Source organism: Penicillium canescens (genome assembly GCF_028828765.1).
Source record: "Penicillium canescens strain IBT 15451 chromosome Unknown utg000003l_segment0_segment0, whole genome shotgun sequence".
Taxonomy (NCBI): domain Eukaryota; kingdom Fungi; phylum Ascomycota; class Eurotiomycetes; order Eurotiales; family Aspergillaceae; genus Penicillium; species Penicillium canescens.
In genome coordinates this window covers 3,495,844-3,512,194 of record NW_026703965.1, presented here as the reverse complement: position 1 = coordinate 3,512,194, position 16,351 = coordinate 3,495,844, and the positions used below count along the sequence as shown (strand labels likewise).

At 46.2% G+C, this 16,351-nt stretch overlaps 7 protein-coding genes across 7 annotated transcripts; 3 read left to right on the top strand and 4 right to left on the bottom strand.

Moving 5' to 3' along the window:
* Positions 1-5,969: 5,969 nt before the first annotated feature.
* Positions 5,970-6,272, top strand: N7446_004783 (uncharacterized protein; the record flags this gene model as incomplete). Its single annotated transcript, XM_058513531.1, has 2 exons — positions 5,970-5,979; positions 6,043-6,272. The coding sequence occupies 2 exons, from the start codon at positions 5,970-5,972 to the stop codon at positions 6,270-6,272; spliced, it is 240 nt and encodes a 79-aa protein (XP_058374860.1).
* Positions 6,273-6,434: 162 nt separating this feature from the next.
* On the bottom strand, positions 6,435-8,136 carry N7446_004782 (uncharacterized protein; the record flags this gene model as incomplete). Its single annotated transcript, XM_058513530.1, has 4 exons — positions 6,435-7,131; positions 7,185-7,306; positions 7,365-7,669; positions 7,728-8,136. 4 exons carry the CDS (start codon positions 8,134-8,136, stop codon positions 6,435-6,437), a joined length of 1,533 nt encoding a protein of 510 aa, XP_058374859.1.
* A 552-nt stretch (positions 8,137-8,688) lies between these two features.
* Positions 8,689-10,766, bottom strand: N7446_004781 (catalase; the record flags this gene model as incomplete). Its single annotated transcript, XM_058513529.1, has 11 exons — positions 8,689-8,765; positions 8,836-9,264; positions 9,326-9,410; positions 9,466-9,753; positions 9,810-9,933; positions 9,985-9,992; positions 10,045-10,137; positions 10,196-10,406; positions 10,459-10,482; positions 10,553-10,682; positions 10,733-10,766. 11 exons carry the CDS (start codon positions 10,764-10,766, stop codon positions 8,689-8,691), a joined length of 1,503 nt encoding a protein of 500 aa, XP_058374858.1.
* Positions 10,767-11,364: 598 nt separating this feature from the next.
* On the top strand, positions 11,365-11,550 carry N7446_004780 (uncharacterized protein; the record flags this gene model as incomplete). The annotated part of the gene is made up of 1 exon (XM_058513528.1): positions 11,365-11,550. The coding sequence occupies one exon, from the start codon at positions 11,365-11,367 to the stop codon at positions 11,548-11,550; it is 186 nt and encodes a 61-aa protein (XP_058374857.1).
* Positions 11,551-12,450: 900 nt separating this feature from the next.
* Positions 12,451-14,202, top strand: N7446_004779 (GMC family oxidoreductase; the record flags this gene model as incomplete). Its single annotated transcript, XM_058513527.1, has 1 exon — positions 12,451-14,202. The coding sequence occupies one exon, from the start codon at positions 12,451-12,453 to the stop codon at positions 14,200-14,202; it is 1,752 nt and encodes a 583-aa protein (XP_058374856.1).
* Positions 14,203-14,499: 297 nt separating this feature from the next.
* N7446_004778 (uncharacterized protein) lies at positions 14,500-15,335 on the bottom strand (the record flags this gene model as incomplete). The annotated part of the gene is made up of 3 exons (XM_079040917.1): positions 14,500-14,847; positions 15,032-15,122; positions 15,172-15,335. The coding sequence occupies 3 exons, from the start codon at positions 15,333-15,335 to the stop codon at positions 14,500-14,502; spliced, it is 603 nt and encodes a 200-aa protein (XP_078897050.1).
* A 688-nt stretch (positions 15,336-16,023) lies between these two features.
* N7446_004777 (uncharacterized protein) lies at positions 16,024-16,224 on the bottom strand (the record flags this gene model as incomplete). The annotated part of the gene is made up of 1 exon (XM_058513526.1): positions 16,024-16,224. One exon carries the CDS (start codon positions 16,222-16,224, stop codon positions 16,024-16,026), a length of 201 nt encoding a protein of 66 aa, XP_058374855.1.
* Positions 16,225-16,351: the final 127 nt, after the last annotated feature.

Genomic DNA, 16,351 nt, shown 5'->3' with positions numbered 1-16,351 from the left:
AAGCTGACCAAAGAGGCGGTACTGCATCGGCACGTTGCGGATTTATTCGAATTCCCGGCTGTCGGAGTATGAGTTTGACGAGGGGCATGGAACCATTTCTAGCAGCCTGTGCCAAAGGAGTTTGACCGAGATTATCGATGCAGTTCAAATCCACATCAAGAGCAATTCAGCCAGCCTTGGTTCTGAATTGTCCATTGCATGCCATATTTCAGTACGTCCTCTCTCATCTCGATGGTTCAGGTCGATATGGGGGCTCAAAAGCAAGGCTTCAAGAATGAGTAGCTTTTTTTTCAATGGCAAAGTAGCGGCCGTATCTTTCGAAATGCAGAAGCAGCGGAGTTTTCTGCTGGTGGTTGACACGGTTGACATCAACTCGTGGATTTCGTACGAGCATTTGAATTGCCCCGAAATCGCCCATTTCTACCGCTACATGCAGCGGAGTTTGGCCATAACGATCGCGAAGGTTGGCATCTGTCCGCTCATCCGATAAAAGGAGTTGGAAGATGTAAGATTGGCGAAGCCTCAGCGCAATCGTAAGTGGCAATGTCCCGTCCAAAGATTGTTTATTGAGATCGATATCTTTCTCTTTGATCTTAGGCCAGTGATGTATATTTCACCTCTTGTGCATGCAGTACTTGCCACAGTGTTACTATTCCTGTGTTTTGTACGTCTTGTGCTGGCCCATGAAGCTTTCCAGGGAAATTCTTTGCACAAGAAGGTTCACCTTGCAGTATCTTTGCCAATGATGTTTCTACAAGCGGTGCTAGTTGGATTGAGCTGGAACGGACCAGGTGATACTGAAATGGAGTTGATTGCGGGGGTAACCAGCCTATTTCCATCTTCACTTGCAGTAAGTGCTATTACTTTTTTCTCGGATTTGTGTTAACTATCAAGCGAAAGTATCTTTGGATGATCATTGCGCTGCGAAGCTTCTACGATACATTGAGAATATCCTTACCGTCAATTGCGGTCTCTTCCTGTTTGATCAAAATCACGACATGCCAACTCATGGGCATATGGGGGTTGAGAAAACCATGGAACAAATCACGAGAAACTTCTACTTCCCGAATATGATGAGAAAGGTTCGCTGCTACATCAAGGATTGCGACACCTATCAACGAAACAAACTAGCACGGCACACACCGTATGGAGAATTATAGCTATCGGAAGTACCATCCTAACCTTAGGAATAGATCACTATAGATTTTATCACTAAACTACTAGTATTAGATAACTACGATATGATCATAGTTGTGGTCGATAGGCTCACGAAGTATGCCTACATGATTCTAACCACCGAAACTATCGAAGCTAGCTAGATAGCAAGCTTAATTATTTAACACGTGTTCTCGAACCACGGAACACCTAGTAGAATTATATCCGACCGAGACAAATTGTTTACGTCGAATATATAGCAGTCTTTTACGGATTAAATAGGTATTAAGTTAAGACTCTCTACTACCTACCACCCGTAAACTAACGGATAAATAGAGAGAGTGAACTAGACTATTAAATAGTACTTAAGATGCTATATAAATTACTAGTAGGACGACTAGGCATCACTACTACTAATAGCGTAACTAGCGTATAATAACGTAGTACACTCTATAATAGGGGAAACACTATTCTTTACGAATTATAGTTACCACCCACGGATCCTAGGAGATCCGATCGGCAAGAAACTAATAGCAGAATTATCACGGATTCTAGTTAGTGGGCTTAGGTAACTACACCTCTAGCTATCTAGAGATATTAAATTCCTTAGATTAAGGATAAAAATGTACTACGACCGCTAACACTTAGAGGGACCTAACCTAAAGAAGGGGGAAAAGGTTTATCTTTTACGCCGTAATATCAAAACTAAGCGACCTAGCAATAAATTAGACTACCTACGACTAGGGCTATTTAAAATCGAAGAAAAATTAGGACTAGTTAGTTATCGCTTAAAGCTACCGGAAAGCATAAAAAGACTCTATTTAGTGTTTTATATCTCGTTACTCGAACTAGCACCAGAAAACGCCAAAATCGCTACTAATATGCAAATCGAGGAAGAAAGCGAAGACGAATATAAGGTCGAGGAAATTCTAGATAGATAACGAATTAGTAGGAAACCTCACTATCTAGTGAAATAGAAAGGGTACGATACCTTAGAAAATATATAGGAACCTATCGAGAACCTAAGGGATTACCACTAGCTAGTTTAATAGTATAATGTAACGGAATCCTCAGACGCCATGCACAGATCTCTCGCACTCCCAGAGGATCGACACTATATAGGTGTCGACACGTCAGTGTTGGCTCACCGTAACGCTGATCCCCTATGTTAAATAATCTGCTCCGGAGAACCCAGCGGTTCTCTAAGAATCAGTCTCTGTATTCCTCCAATATATTGTTCGCTTCCAGGCATCTTCATCTTACCTAGTTGACAGGCTCTATCCTATAAACACTAGAACCCTACTTCTTTACATATAACCACTAGGCGAAGGTAACCCTCTAGAACTATCACTAGCGATACTAGCGGAAAAGGCCGGGCCGTCCTAATAGGACGCGGGGAGGTTAGCTAACTCCGCTCAGATCTAATCGAAGTTCGGATTCTCGGTAGTAGTAGTAAGCTACTCGAGATTAAGGGTAGAAGGAGTAGCCTATCCTAGGGACGACTATTATTTATTAAGGATTTTTAATAGTTTAGCATTATATTTCGATATCTTAAAACCACGTTCCTTTAAGAATTTCTGCTATTTTCGTAAACGCGTATAACGCGCTAGTGTTTTATTGATTTTACGCTAAATTTTAGCTAAACGTTCCTAAACCTACTTTAACTCCGGCTCTAGAAGTTCTAATTCGTTATTAGCCTCGGAAAGACCTTCTATAATTTTCTATTCTACGGATTTTAATAGATCCTATTCGTTATTAGTATAGAACTCCCGTTTATATACCCGACCGGCATGAGTATAGGAGGCATATTTCGAATATTTATTAGTGCGATCTATTAGGCAATTAACTCTAGTGCCACGACAATAGACGTAGGGAGTTAAGGTGACCTAACTATTAAGCTCGATATAATCGGCTTAACGATTATAGATAACGGTTAACGGGCAAGGGGATTTCGAAGGACACTCTAGGAGAAAATTAGCCTTACGTTTAGGCATAACGACGATATATTATTTTAGAAGAGAAAAACTATATTACCTACCTAAGGGGGGACTATAGATTTATAAGTCTTAAGGACGAAACTCCTAGGAGGGGGAGGTAATATTACGGACCTACTAGGCACTAATCAATTATAGGGCCGTAACTTACTAATAGGTCACCGAGAGCTAACCAATCTATCTATTATTAGATCACGTGTAGTACCTTATACTCTAGACACCCCGAGTATTTAAGGAAAAGAGAAACGTGATTATACTTAGTGAGTATAAGCATAATTTACCCTAAGCGGACCCACCCGGCAGACTTTATCCTATATATATATGCCTATATATAATAGATAGGATCTACGCGCTAATAGGCCACTTTCGGCCTTCCGTTCGCTATCCTATTGTATACCGTAATAACTAATAAGACCACTACCACGTGATTATATAAGTAGTAGAAAGGTTAAGAGTCGATAAGTAGATCTTACTAAGCTAGATCTACTATTCTACTTTCTACTATTCTACTTAGGAAGGACTTAGGATATATAAGGACACTTATTTATATATCTAGTTTAGTTCTTTGTGTTTAATCACATATTGTTACTTATGTCTACTATTCAGAACCTTTAGTGACTCGTACAACTTGATTATAACTTAACAACACTACGAATAGACCCGTACTCCGGTATAGGTTAGTTCGGCGCTCTACCGGGCATCGCTCCTCGATACCCTCAAAAGGATTTAGCCCGTATAAGGCCTATTAGGCAACGGTACGGTTGAGAGACAGATCGTTGACGTTAGAAGCAAGGAAGCATTCAGGCAAGTATAACCCTAGTGAACTTCTAACATAGCGACGACCCGTTAGTCGTGCGTAACACCATCACGCGGGCTTCTAATTTAGTATCCTTACTATCCTCCCCGTTCTTCTAGGCTCTATGTCTCCGAGCGGTTGGTTCGTGAACCTCCCCTATACGTGCAGAGGTAAAGCAATATAGGAGTATTACGGCACTTAGCTAAACTCGGGCCCGATCGGCAGGGTTTCTACGATACTCATAGTGGTCCCGACACCATAATTGAGTCATTAAGATGGTTAAATCATTTAGGGATACACCGCCATCTTTATTCATTTCCTTAGTTAAGAGAGGGATCATGATCTTTAGTTCTCCCACGATATACTATCTAGGATTAGCCCTGATTTATTTAAAAAGAACGCTGGTATAGACCTTATTGATCGTAGTCCTAGTGGCTAGTAGGAATTCGAAGTTTCTTTCTCTCTTTATACTAGTGGCGAATTGCCTAAAAAATCCCTGAATCGTCTCGACTATAGGCCGTTCTTCGATCCGACCGTGTATTGCCCTTGTAACCCACTCGAGAAAAGCCCTATATATTCTGATATCCGGTGGAATAACGGCCTATAGATATAATTTGACAAATCTAGGGATATAGACACAATTAAGCGATTTGCTTCTCTGCTCCTAGGGCTAAGACTCACTTATCGAAAATTAGTAACTTGTCCCTATAACTAGATTCTGTTCGTGGTAGCACTACACGCTAGATTTCATCGTTATTATGCTCCCCGAAATCCACAATATTAGCCATGTATTTTAACGTTAGGTTATGTTTGGTACGTATCTTGCTCGTGACAAAGCGAGGTTAGAGTGATAAATCGAGGCTAGAGAGATGAAAGCGGAGGAAAAAAGAAGGTCACTTACAACTTTTTCGATCAGAATGGGAAAATGTACCTTTTGCTGCACGGGCTGAATATTCGGGTGAAGAATATTCAGGTGGGTGAATATCTGCCCGGAGTGCCCTGAGGAGGGCTGAATTAGAGCGGCGAGCCGCCCATGCCCGAACCGTGGGCGCTAGGTGACCACCACCTTAGACATGCTGTTGTATGTTTTTGTTTTTTTTTTTTTTTTCAATTCCTACGCACCCAATTCTCATGCGCCTTAGAAACTAAAGTGACCAGGATATCTGTCATAGGGTGAGTGTAGGTGATAGAGGTGAGAACAGGGCGTGAACGGGGTATAGAGGGCACCCCCCAGGAACTATAGGCTGTTTGGGCGCCTTGTTTACTACTCCTGGGGAATATGCTATATCATAACTTCATAATTCCGTAGTACAAGCTATTTCAGAGAGTCATTTATATTACATTGCCTCTGCAGCCATGCTGACCATCGAACTTTCCCTGTAAGATCATCCGAGTACTTGGTAGATTTGTCTTCAAATTTTCATTTAGGATCGATCGACTCCTGACCACGGAGTAAGTAGATCAATAAAAATCTGCCATGTCGACAGTACTTGTTATATCGATACAATATAATTGAGCACCATCTTTCGCCTGCCTATTAGCCCTAGCTCTTTAGTATCAGAGATCGACCAAAAACAACTCTCTATATATCAACCACCAAGCCCATCCAACACCGTAGCCGACGGCGCATAGAAAGTAATGCAGTCAACGGCATCGAGCAGTCCAACAATCGATCATACAGCCTGGGCAGATGCCCCACAAACATCCGCTCGAGCATCATCTCAATAATCCACAGCCGCCTAGTCATGACATCGTCAACTCCGAGCTTCGCGCTGGTCCGCTGAGCCCCAGAGATCGATATGGCCCATCTTCTGATTGGCCAACTAGTATTGCCGGATTTAGAAGTATCGAAAATCGTTGCGTCATTTCGTCTCCACAATTCCATCTACATCGTAGGGAGAAAGTATACTAGGGGTGGTATATATAGTAGATAAACAGTACTCATAGTCTGAGCATACTAAAACCCCAATTAACTGTCCAGAACCTAAGACCCAATTACCGATTTTTCATCAAAGTTGATCAAGATGCCTCAAGGTTCGTGACTGCGTCACTCATTCAGTCTTCCATCCAAAATGTTAAGCAGAGATTCGATGGTAGATACTCAGCAGCCCACCGAACACAAGGAGTCCTTTTTTGAGAAGATTCTCGACCACCACAACCATCACAATAAGCATGGAAACGAAGGCCAGCCGACCGAGGACAAGCCTCGGGGCGGCGAGAGAGGGCTTCGCTCCGATCTGAAGAAAGATGAGGAGGGCCTCAAAGAATACCTTAAAGAGGATAAGCAGCTCGAAGAAGAGGGTCAGACCTATGGAGGCTTGATGTAGTGCTCTTGCTTTGCTGGGCGCTGTTTTCATTTTCATGATTATGCCTTCGCAAACAATCAGGGACAATATTACTAGGAGAATCTGTTGTCACTAGGGTCCGCTCATTAACTTCTTGACGTAGTAAATTATAAAAATAAATTCGAAGCTTCATGACTGCATACGCTAATGTCCGTGCATTGACGACAAAAGCGAATCCGGCGACCATCCTTCATCAACTAGTAGAGCGTTGTTATCGTTATTACCGAGGTAGTAAAGCAAATTAAGAAGACATTTCTCGACTCCCTGGCGCGCTTCCAAACTCAATGTACCAAGAACCTGCACTAAGTCCACAACGTAATTCACCTTGGATTGCCCTTCCTCAAAGAGCCTTGTCAGGCTGTCATATAAGATAGAGCGCAAGTTGTGGACTGAATGCCCCCACATATGTCGAGAATTCCTTAAAAATATCTCCAATCCATGAAGTGTGTTCGATCCAGTGGATGTTGTTGAATCTCCATCGGACAGGACGGAAATTGACTCCTGTGTTAGGACACTGATGGAAAATAAACACCCCAGCATTTCGTCTTCCCATTTCATAGTGTGAGAATCATTGCCAGAAGACCCAATAGAGAGCTGAAAATTATGACGCAACAGTCCGACTGCAGCATGAGTGAAGGGATACGCAGAGAGCCCTCTAGTGTAAAATGATCCCATGAACGTTCTCATGTCTTGAATGAATGATATCAACCAAAGGCAGCGGACCTTTTGAACATCGCAAGATGGGGTTTTTTGCATAGCGCAGGGTGAGAAAAGAGGACGAGAGATTCGTTCGAGGTTGTTCGTGGACTCGAGCCATGACGGTCGCGACATTAACGAGACACTGGAAGTTGTCAGTATCGCAAATTATTTATACTTATTACAAGCTGCACCAACAGGTAAACCACAAGTTCCAAGCGCCAGTTCTCGTGGAGCGCTTCAACCCCACCTTTGGCGTCGATCATTCTTTGTAAGCCATCACGGTGGATTTTCCAATCTTCCACCGTACCCCAGTACCGCTGAGTTAAATGCGATCAGCCAGTTTCCCACAGAGATACTCGCAATTAGCTGACATACCTCAAACGTGAGCAGACGAACAACAGCCGCAAAAGAGTCATCACTTAGCTCCTTCTCTGGATCACCAAGCCAAAGGCGTAGTATCCTGACAGCCTCGATCTTATATTTCAAGGCATCAGAAGACGTCGACCCTCGTCGCGCGGGAGTGCCAGCGTATAGATGATACAAGTGCGCAGCTGAATGTGCCATGATGCAATTGAAAGACGAAGCATTCGAAAGGTCCAGCGGGAACCATACATCCTTCATCGGATTAAACGCGGTGACATCCAGGTCTTCAAACATCATAGCCGCATGGGTTCCAATCCCTACGATCCCGTCAGCAAAATTTCCACATGCAGTAAGGTCTCCAATCCCCATACGCACAGTGATGCAACAGTTTCTGGTGCTGGCTTGTCAAGTGAATAGGACACGTCTGGAACGGGTCCGGCCTCGAGCTCGACAGCGCACTACTCATACCAGACAACAGCTGGGCGGGAATGCCGGGATATTTCTCTCGATTCCTGATCATGCCCATGTCCCCAAACTCTGGCAAGCCTGAAGAGCTACTCGCACCTTCTGATGGCGAAACATACTCATTAAAACGGCTCTTCGAACGGAGAGACAAAGTTCGCGATGTCCTTCTTTGGTAATATGCTTTCGCCTCTTGATTGCGCAGATGTCGCCGTTTCCAGTGTTCCTTCATAGCATGGCTCCGAGCTTCCGAATGGATGTTCCCCGTCACAAATGTGAACCGGTGTGTTCCACTGGAGGAGCTGGAGTCCCGCGGAGACATTGTTCTTTCTGGCCATGAGTGAGGTGCTGTTGGGACAGCAAAATTGATGGATCGAAATGTGGGATGGGAGGTCGAGATCACATGATGAGCTCGCTCTACCCAGGACAGTCGCACAGACCAAGTGCGATTTGGACATCGACTGGGCTCACCTGGAGGCTTGCGCTAACAGAACTTGGCTCCGAATGGGGTGACACTACTAGCTCCTATCCAATAGAAGGCTAACTTTGCAGCAAGCACGGCCTGTCATTCGCCGCAGATTATGTGGCATTCCACCGCCAGATCCATGTACCCGACCTGTCGCCACACGCCTCGGTCCATAGTCCATCAGCGGCGATAGTCGATTGTCTAACAATGGCTCGGTGGATAGTCCCACGCAAGAAAGGCAATTTTTATACGAGTAATTTTATCGACTATCAGACGGTATTATTATTCCTCAGTTACCATCCATAAAACAAGAATCAAATCAAAATCATCCAATGGCATTGGCATTTCCTTCCAAAGACAAAACCAATTCTAGTAGCGCAACAGAAATACTATAGAAGCACATCGATATCACGCGGCCTTAATTGCTGTTTCGGTGCGCTTTTGCAACCTCGACCCGAGATCCTTACTGACACGACTAAAAAGGTCTATATGCAGGGTTAGACTTGCACTGCAATGGACGAATATCTACAGAGATACCAGTAGGGCACCACTTACTATAGACAGCCTTGCGCAATTCGGGGTACTTCACGCTTTTCACGCTGGAGACGAGATTGTCAACAAGCCTATCTTGGTGACCAGGCTCCCGGCCAATAACCTCCCACAATGCTGCGGGCTGGATGAAGTCTGCGTCAGTGATCTCGCTGGAATAGGCGGAAACCTCTCCCGCCCACTTTTCATGCTCGGTGTGTAGGCTCAATGCCCCAGGGTTTGTTCCTTTTACGTCTTGATAGAACTTAGTGGGCTTGATCCAGGAGCCGACGTAATTAGGGTCCCCGCCATAGTTGTCGTCCAATCGCATACTTCCATCCCTCTGGAAAGGACAGTAAACTTGGGCCTTGGCTGCGTTGGTTGGGAGTTGCTGGTAGTTCACGCCCAGTCGGTAACGGGCCGCGTCGGGGTACGCGAAGAGTCGTGCTTGTAGCACTTAGGTACAAGTTAGCCTCGGAAATCTTAGCAAAAGAAGTGATGGACCCTCCCGGCTTACCTGGATCAGCGGACGCAGCAAATCCCGGTACCATCGTCGATGGTGAAAATGCAGCTTGCTCAATGTCTGCGAAATAGTTTCGCGGCTGTTCGAGCTCAGACACTGCAACTGAATATTGGAGAACGGCCATGAAGACTTACATTGCGGTTCATAGTAAGCCGGCCAATCTGCTGCAGAGGGAAGTCCTTGTGCGGCCAAACCTTGGTCATATCGAAGATATTTGTCTCATATTTCTCGGCCTCTTCGGGGCTCATCAATTGGACGTAGACATTCCAAACAGGATAGTCGCCTCTCTCGATGGCCTCAAACATGTCCTGGATCATATAATCAGGGTTCTCTCCGGCGATTTTGGTAGCTTCTTCGCGGCTGAAATTTTGTATCCCTTGCTGAGTTTTGACGTGAATTTTCGCATATTTAAACGAGCCATCCTAGCTATGACTTTAGCGTTGAAAACCATTAGCATCTGGTAATCATCATCGCTTACCGCCTTGGTGAACTTATATGTATGTCCACTGTATGAATTCATGTAGCGAACTGATTTCGGAGTGCCGCGGTCGCTGAATAGAACCATGAGTTGATGTATGCCTTCGGGGTTGCCGACGTGGAAACTAAACGGAGTTAGGCTAATTCGCCAATTGTACCTCGAGAAATAGACTTACTCCCAGAACTAAAATTGTCGTTAGATTTTCTCATCACCAGCTAACAGCAGGAGGGCTTACCATGTTTGCATCAGGGAGATGGGTTTGGGGGTGCCGCTTGTGGGACCGATTCATTGACGGGAACTTGATCGCATCGCGAATGAAAAAGACAGGCTGACGTGGTAATGTAAGTTATAATCAACAACATTAGAGATACAGCGACCGCGCATACCGTGTTGTTGAAAACCCAGTCGAGATTTCCCTCGTCAGTGTAGAGCTTCATTGACCATCCGTGCACATCGCGAGAAGTATCAGCAGATCCTGACTCAGGACCGACCGTTGACACTCGCTGAAGCACCGGCGTTTTCTTTCCGACCTTGTTGAGGAAGCTGGCGCAGGTAAAGTCGGAGCAATCGCGGGTGGCTTCAAACTCGCCATAGGATCTACACACAGTGTCAACTGGAGAAACTTTCCGGCCAAAACTTAACAACTTACCCAACAGCTTTGGCATGAACGACTCTATCCAAGGTTTCAATGTCAGTATACTGTAGGGATTTTAAGGTAACCATCAGTTGGACAAGATACTTACCGTTCCGGGATCCTCTCGCGAGAAAAATGAGCTAAGGTCTCAATGAGTTGAGTATCCTGAAGCAGTCCAAGCCCGCCACCCTGTTTATTCCGCATCAGAACAGCGGTTCTGTTGCTTGCAAAAGGGCAACCTGTGAATAGTCAGACTAAAGCCCAAGTCTAAGGTTGAAAGGTCTTGTACCTTCGGCCAAAGTGTAGTATTTGTCGTCGCCCATGCTGAATGACAATTGGGGCAATGGTAATCAGTCAGACAAGATAGAAAAAGTGAATGTGCGATTACTGGGTTGGAGTCGCCCGAGGGGTGCAGTTTATATAGTCTCATCCCTGGGAAAGCTCAGCTCTTGATTTGAGATGCTTTACATTGGATCTTAGTATTACGGTTACACTCATTGGAGCTCTGTTCTCGACAGCCAGGATGGGTCCACTGTCAACAACCCCTCATTCACCTTGCTCTATACAGTTATCCCCTCCACACGAGGTGACGTAAGTATGTTGCGGTGTGCCATGGCCAAGATCTAATGTTATTTAGGAAACCGACCTAGTAGACTACCTAAATAGGTAGTAAGTGGTAAAAAGCGTTCCACTCCGATAGCGGACAGCTGATTGGCCGACTACTACTACCCAGTCAGTGCATATCAATATGGACCCACTATTCCCGAAACCTTGAAAGCTTGTTGGAGCTTGGCGTTATTGTGTGTGTTGGGTAGGACAATCCACGCTTCACCGTACCCCGAGGCCCGATGATAAGGAGAATATATTGCGTGCATAGATAATTCGAGGAACTTGCGAGGCAGTATTTCTGGTCCGGTCATCATGGTCCGCATGCATGTGGATCCTGCAATTGAGATGGATTCCCTGCAAAGCTTGCGCTCTTCAGCTACCAACTACTCTGGCAAGGCCCCACATTCGGGGCCTGGCCGGTGGCAACCGATCTTAGCCCCAGATCTGATCCCGTTGGATCCGCAAAAGGTACTACCAAAGTTGGTAGTTGAGCTTTAACTACCTTAACCGGCCATGTTTGGGGCTGGCCATCTTCCGGATCCTGGTGCTTGCGGATCTATCCTTGGCATGCTTCGATGGAACCGGCCTAATATAAGAAAATTCTCGGCCAAGTCCAAATATCTAGAAACCATCTAGACTGCAGACGTAGATGCAGCACATGTCATGCCGAGATAGCCCAGCAGATCCATTGATAGGGCTTTGCTTTCTGTTTCCCTGAGGTAAGCGACTGAGGAGGTATAATACCTACCGTGTGCTTTCGAATAGTCAATAACATGGTGCGGAGCTTTCCAAATACGGTCAGACCTTTGTGGATCTATCCGAGTTACGGCCGTGTCGGATACTGACGGCAACCTGAAGATGCATGAACGTTAGCCCTTCATTATTCATTTGTTGGCCCGAACCCGCAGCTTAACTGGAACTCCCTCGAGATTGATAGCCGTATTATAAATTTGGTATATTTTTTAGGTCCCGGCCGGCCAGCGATTACCAGTTCAAGTAATCCAATTGCAGAAGTCTCGACTTCTTCGCATGGCACGGGGGAGAATACGGGTGTGTCAGTTGTTAAAATCACAACCATGCAACTCATATGCATTCACCCCAATATAGAAAGACTATAAGACCAATAGGGAATCACTAGACGGGTCTAGACTCCTAGATTCGTGGAGATACTGCTTTGCTGTTTCTGCTTGCATTCAAGTCGATGACGTCCACTGAGATGTCAGAAAGCGGGATAAGATTCTTCTACACTGTATAGGGTATGGTCTCTCCTAGAAAGACCATCAGCTCAATTATAAAAGGATTGTAGAAGTCCGTTTTTTATGAATTGAGCAAGGCATCCTCTCTCTTTCAAAAACATTCAATCATCTTGTGCTCTCTTTCAATTGTTCTGCCTTCATCATGTCTGTCCAGAACAATGCTAGGTTCGACTTTATCATTGTTGGTGGTGGTACTGCCGGCAACGTTGTTGCTGGCCGCTTGGCCGAGAACCCCAACGCTAAGATCTTGATTGTTGAAGCCGGTGTTGCCAACTCGAAAGACATCGAGGAGATCAGAACCCCTTCGGAAGCTATGGAGCTCCGTAACAGCCAGTATGACTGGGCCTACAAGTCAACCATGATCAAGCGAGACGACTATGAACGTGTTGAGAAGCCCAACACCCGGGGTAAGGCCCTTGGTGGTAGTTCGTCCCTGAACTACTTCACCTGGGTTCCTGGATCCAAGGGTACCTTTGATATGTGGGAAGAATATGGTGGGAAGGAATGGACTTGGGACTCACTTGTTCCCTACTTGCGGAAGAGCGCGACCTACCATGACGATGAGAAGGCCTACTCGCCAGACCTGAAAAAGATCGGACAAAACGGCCCTATTCCGATTTCCCACTCCGAGCTCATTCCGGAGATGAAGCCTTTCCGTGACCTCCTCACTACTGCATGGAAGTCCACTGGTCAGCCAATCAACGAAGACATTTTCGACGGTCAAATGGTTGGCCTAACCCACAGTGTAAACTCGATTTACAAGGGTCGCCGCTCGGGAAGTTTCCTTTGTGTCACCGACAAGCCAAATATCACTATCCTTCCCCAGGTGCACTCGAAAAAGCTTATCATCGACGATGCTGATAAGGTCTGTAAGGGTGTGACTGTCATCACGGGCTCTGGCCAGGAGCTCAACTTCTATGCTACGCGTGAAGTCGTTGTCTCCCAAGGCGTCTTCGAGTCTCCTAAGCTACTGATGCTTAGCGGCATCGGACCTGCCGCCGAGCTTAAGAAGCACGGCATCCCGGTGATTATCGACAACCTTCACGTGGGTCAGCATCTCCTAGATCACCCTGGCGTTCCTTTCGTCCTTCGCGTGAAGGACGGCTTCGGTATGGATAACCACGTCCTACGCAAGGGAACCACCCAGAACAACCAGGCTGTCCAAGCCTACCAGAACAACCACGGCGGACCATTAGGCTCCGGGTTCCTCGAAATGGTCGGATTCCCCAGGATCGATAAGTACTTAGAAAAGGACCCCCAGTACCGTCTGGCCAAATCCTCGAACGGCAACAAGGACCCATTCTGCCCGTACGGCCAGCCTCACTTCGAGCTTGACTTCGTCTGTCTCTTCGGCAGCGCGTTCCAGTGGCATTACCCCACACCAAGCAAGGGAGATTACATCACTGTTATGGTTGATCTTGTCCGCCCCGTCTCTGAACCCGGTGAGGTCACCCTCAACAGCGCCGACCCGCTACAGCAACCCAATATCAACCTTAACTACTTTAACAATGACCTCGACATTATCGCTATGCGCGAGGGTATTAGATATGCCTACGATGTCTTGAAGAACGGGGAGGGCTTTAAGGATATCATAGAGAGCGAGTACCCCTGGGAGATGCCGCTGCACGACGACAAGCTCATGAAGAGAGCTGTGCTAGACCGCTCCCAGACCTCCTTCCACCCTTGCGGTACTGCCCGTCTCTCTAAGAGCATCCAGCAGGGTGTGGTTGACCACAACCTCAAGGTCCACGGCGTTAAGAATCTCCGTGTGATTGACGCATCCGTCATCCCTGTCATTCCCGACTGCCGGATCCAAAACTCCGTGTACATGGTTGGTGAGAAGGGTGCCGATGCCATCAAGCGTGACCACGTCGACTTCTACAAATCTAGTTAGCCGGGAGGACCTGAGATTTTAGTATCTGTACCAATTCAATTTAATGAATGGTGTTTTGCCCAATTAAACATGAACTGTAGTACAGAGTATCACATCCCTCTAAAATCATAGAATTTATATAGTCTACGTTGTCAGTCCTCAATACGCCCTTAGTACTCGGGCGGCAATCGAGGGTGTGTGCGGATGATTTAGGTGAGAAGTATTGATACTTGGATAGAAATGTGAGAACGAGGTGACAATTCTCACCTAGGGTGATAGTGCCTACCTCACCATCCCGAATCGCTGCCTTCCCACTCTCTAAGTGTTTCTAGCTTCATCTTCGTCCGAGATATTTTCATTTCCCTCGGCGGATTCCTTGAATCCGTGCGGCCCTCTGGCTAAGCGCGCCTCATCCCAAATGATCTCGGCTACACTGTGGCGGAACTTGTCGTGGCCTGCTATACAGCGAAAGACTTCGACATTTAGCGGGTTAGCGGGTAAGAAAACGCGATCGATGCGTAGAATCGACGCATTCTTAAATTGTACACATGAGAGGCGGAGATTTTTGATGTCGGGTTTGGATAGATACGATGCTATGCATCCCGATGGCTCGAAAGGGAGGGCAAGGGGGAGTGGTGTAAGGCATGGAGTGATAGAGATGAAGTTCTGGAATTGTCAGGATCGCGGGAAGTGAGTCCCTCCGCCCCTTCAGCTGCGGTCGATCCCAGCCCGGGGGTCCCACTTTTCATTTCCTTGGCTACATCATACTTGATTTGCGATTAGTATCTAAGACGAAACAATAGATCGCAGGTCGGCGTACTAGGTTCTTTAATTCTCACCCTGAACTTACCCAGTTGACACCCACCCGATCACTAGCTGCATATAAGCCACACGCCGCCAAGTGGTCAGTTGGGTGGCTAAGACTCACTGATTTATACAGCCTATTTGAATTGCTATATATTTCCTTTCCAAGCCGGAATAACTACATACGACCACAGGGTGTGGAGAACAGGGCTTCCCGTCCGCTCAGCCGTACTTAAGCCACACGCCGGTAAGTTAGTAGTTAGGTGGGTGACCACTAGCGAATCCTTACTGTTGTATGTTTTTTTTCTTTTTCTTTTTTTTCTTTGCTTTGTTTTGGTCCTTTCTTCCATTAAGGAAAAGTCAACGTAATGAAGAGGATTGGGAGGTGCTAATGGGATTGCAACCTATACCCCTGGCCCCTAGGCTGCCGCAACTGGCGTGTATTAACTATGATATGCTTCTATATCTTCTAATATATATAATCATATATGCTGGGTGTTCCTGCTTCGGTTGATAAACTAAATAAACCATTGGATTCGTCACACTGCAAGTCAAACTAAGGTCTCTGCCGTTTTTCTTCTACATTGTTGGCCTACTCATCGAGCTTCTTTGCAATAACACCCAGCGAGGCCATATTAGCTAGCTTTGACGGGTCCTGGGAGGTTGCGACTACAATATTGTTATTCTGCGTAGTCAGTGATGGCCAATTGAAGACCGAATCCAGAGGAACAGCCGGTAATGAACCAGAAAAGGGCATGATTATGGTGAACTTAATCGGTCAGAAAGAGCTAAGATATCGAAGTATATGCAATAGAAGCGCAGAATGCACGAAACTGATTGCATGTATAAATGGGTGTGATGCCAACGCAGGGTTTAACTGGTTTGAGCCCATATATCAACGTCCACTATCTCCGAATAACTCCACCAGTATTCTTTCTCCTCGTCAGCTCACGCTGATCTCCTTTTCCTTTGCGCCGAAGCATACTTCCCTTTTGTTTGCTACTGCCATCTACGCCAACTACAATATCCCCGTCAAGGTCAAGCCCACCAGCTATTGGCATCTGGGTACGCTTCGATCAAAGGCCACGCATAGCAAGTCAAAGACTGCAGCACAATCTCCGAGTAGACTATTCCGGTGTCCGTGTGTGTATGGCTTGCCTTTCCCGCGGAACTTGGCGTCCGCTGCTTCCAGCCATAGGTAGTTGTCGGGCGGGTCTTCATAGACAGGGGTGAAGCCATGACAACAATAGTCTTATACAAGCATTTTGAGTGCGGCACGGATGTTGTCGGTCCCTATATTCGACCCAGTTAACAATGCAGTCTTGAACCTAGCAGAGGTAGAGACATGCCCGTTCTACCAGCGCCC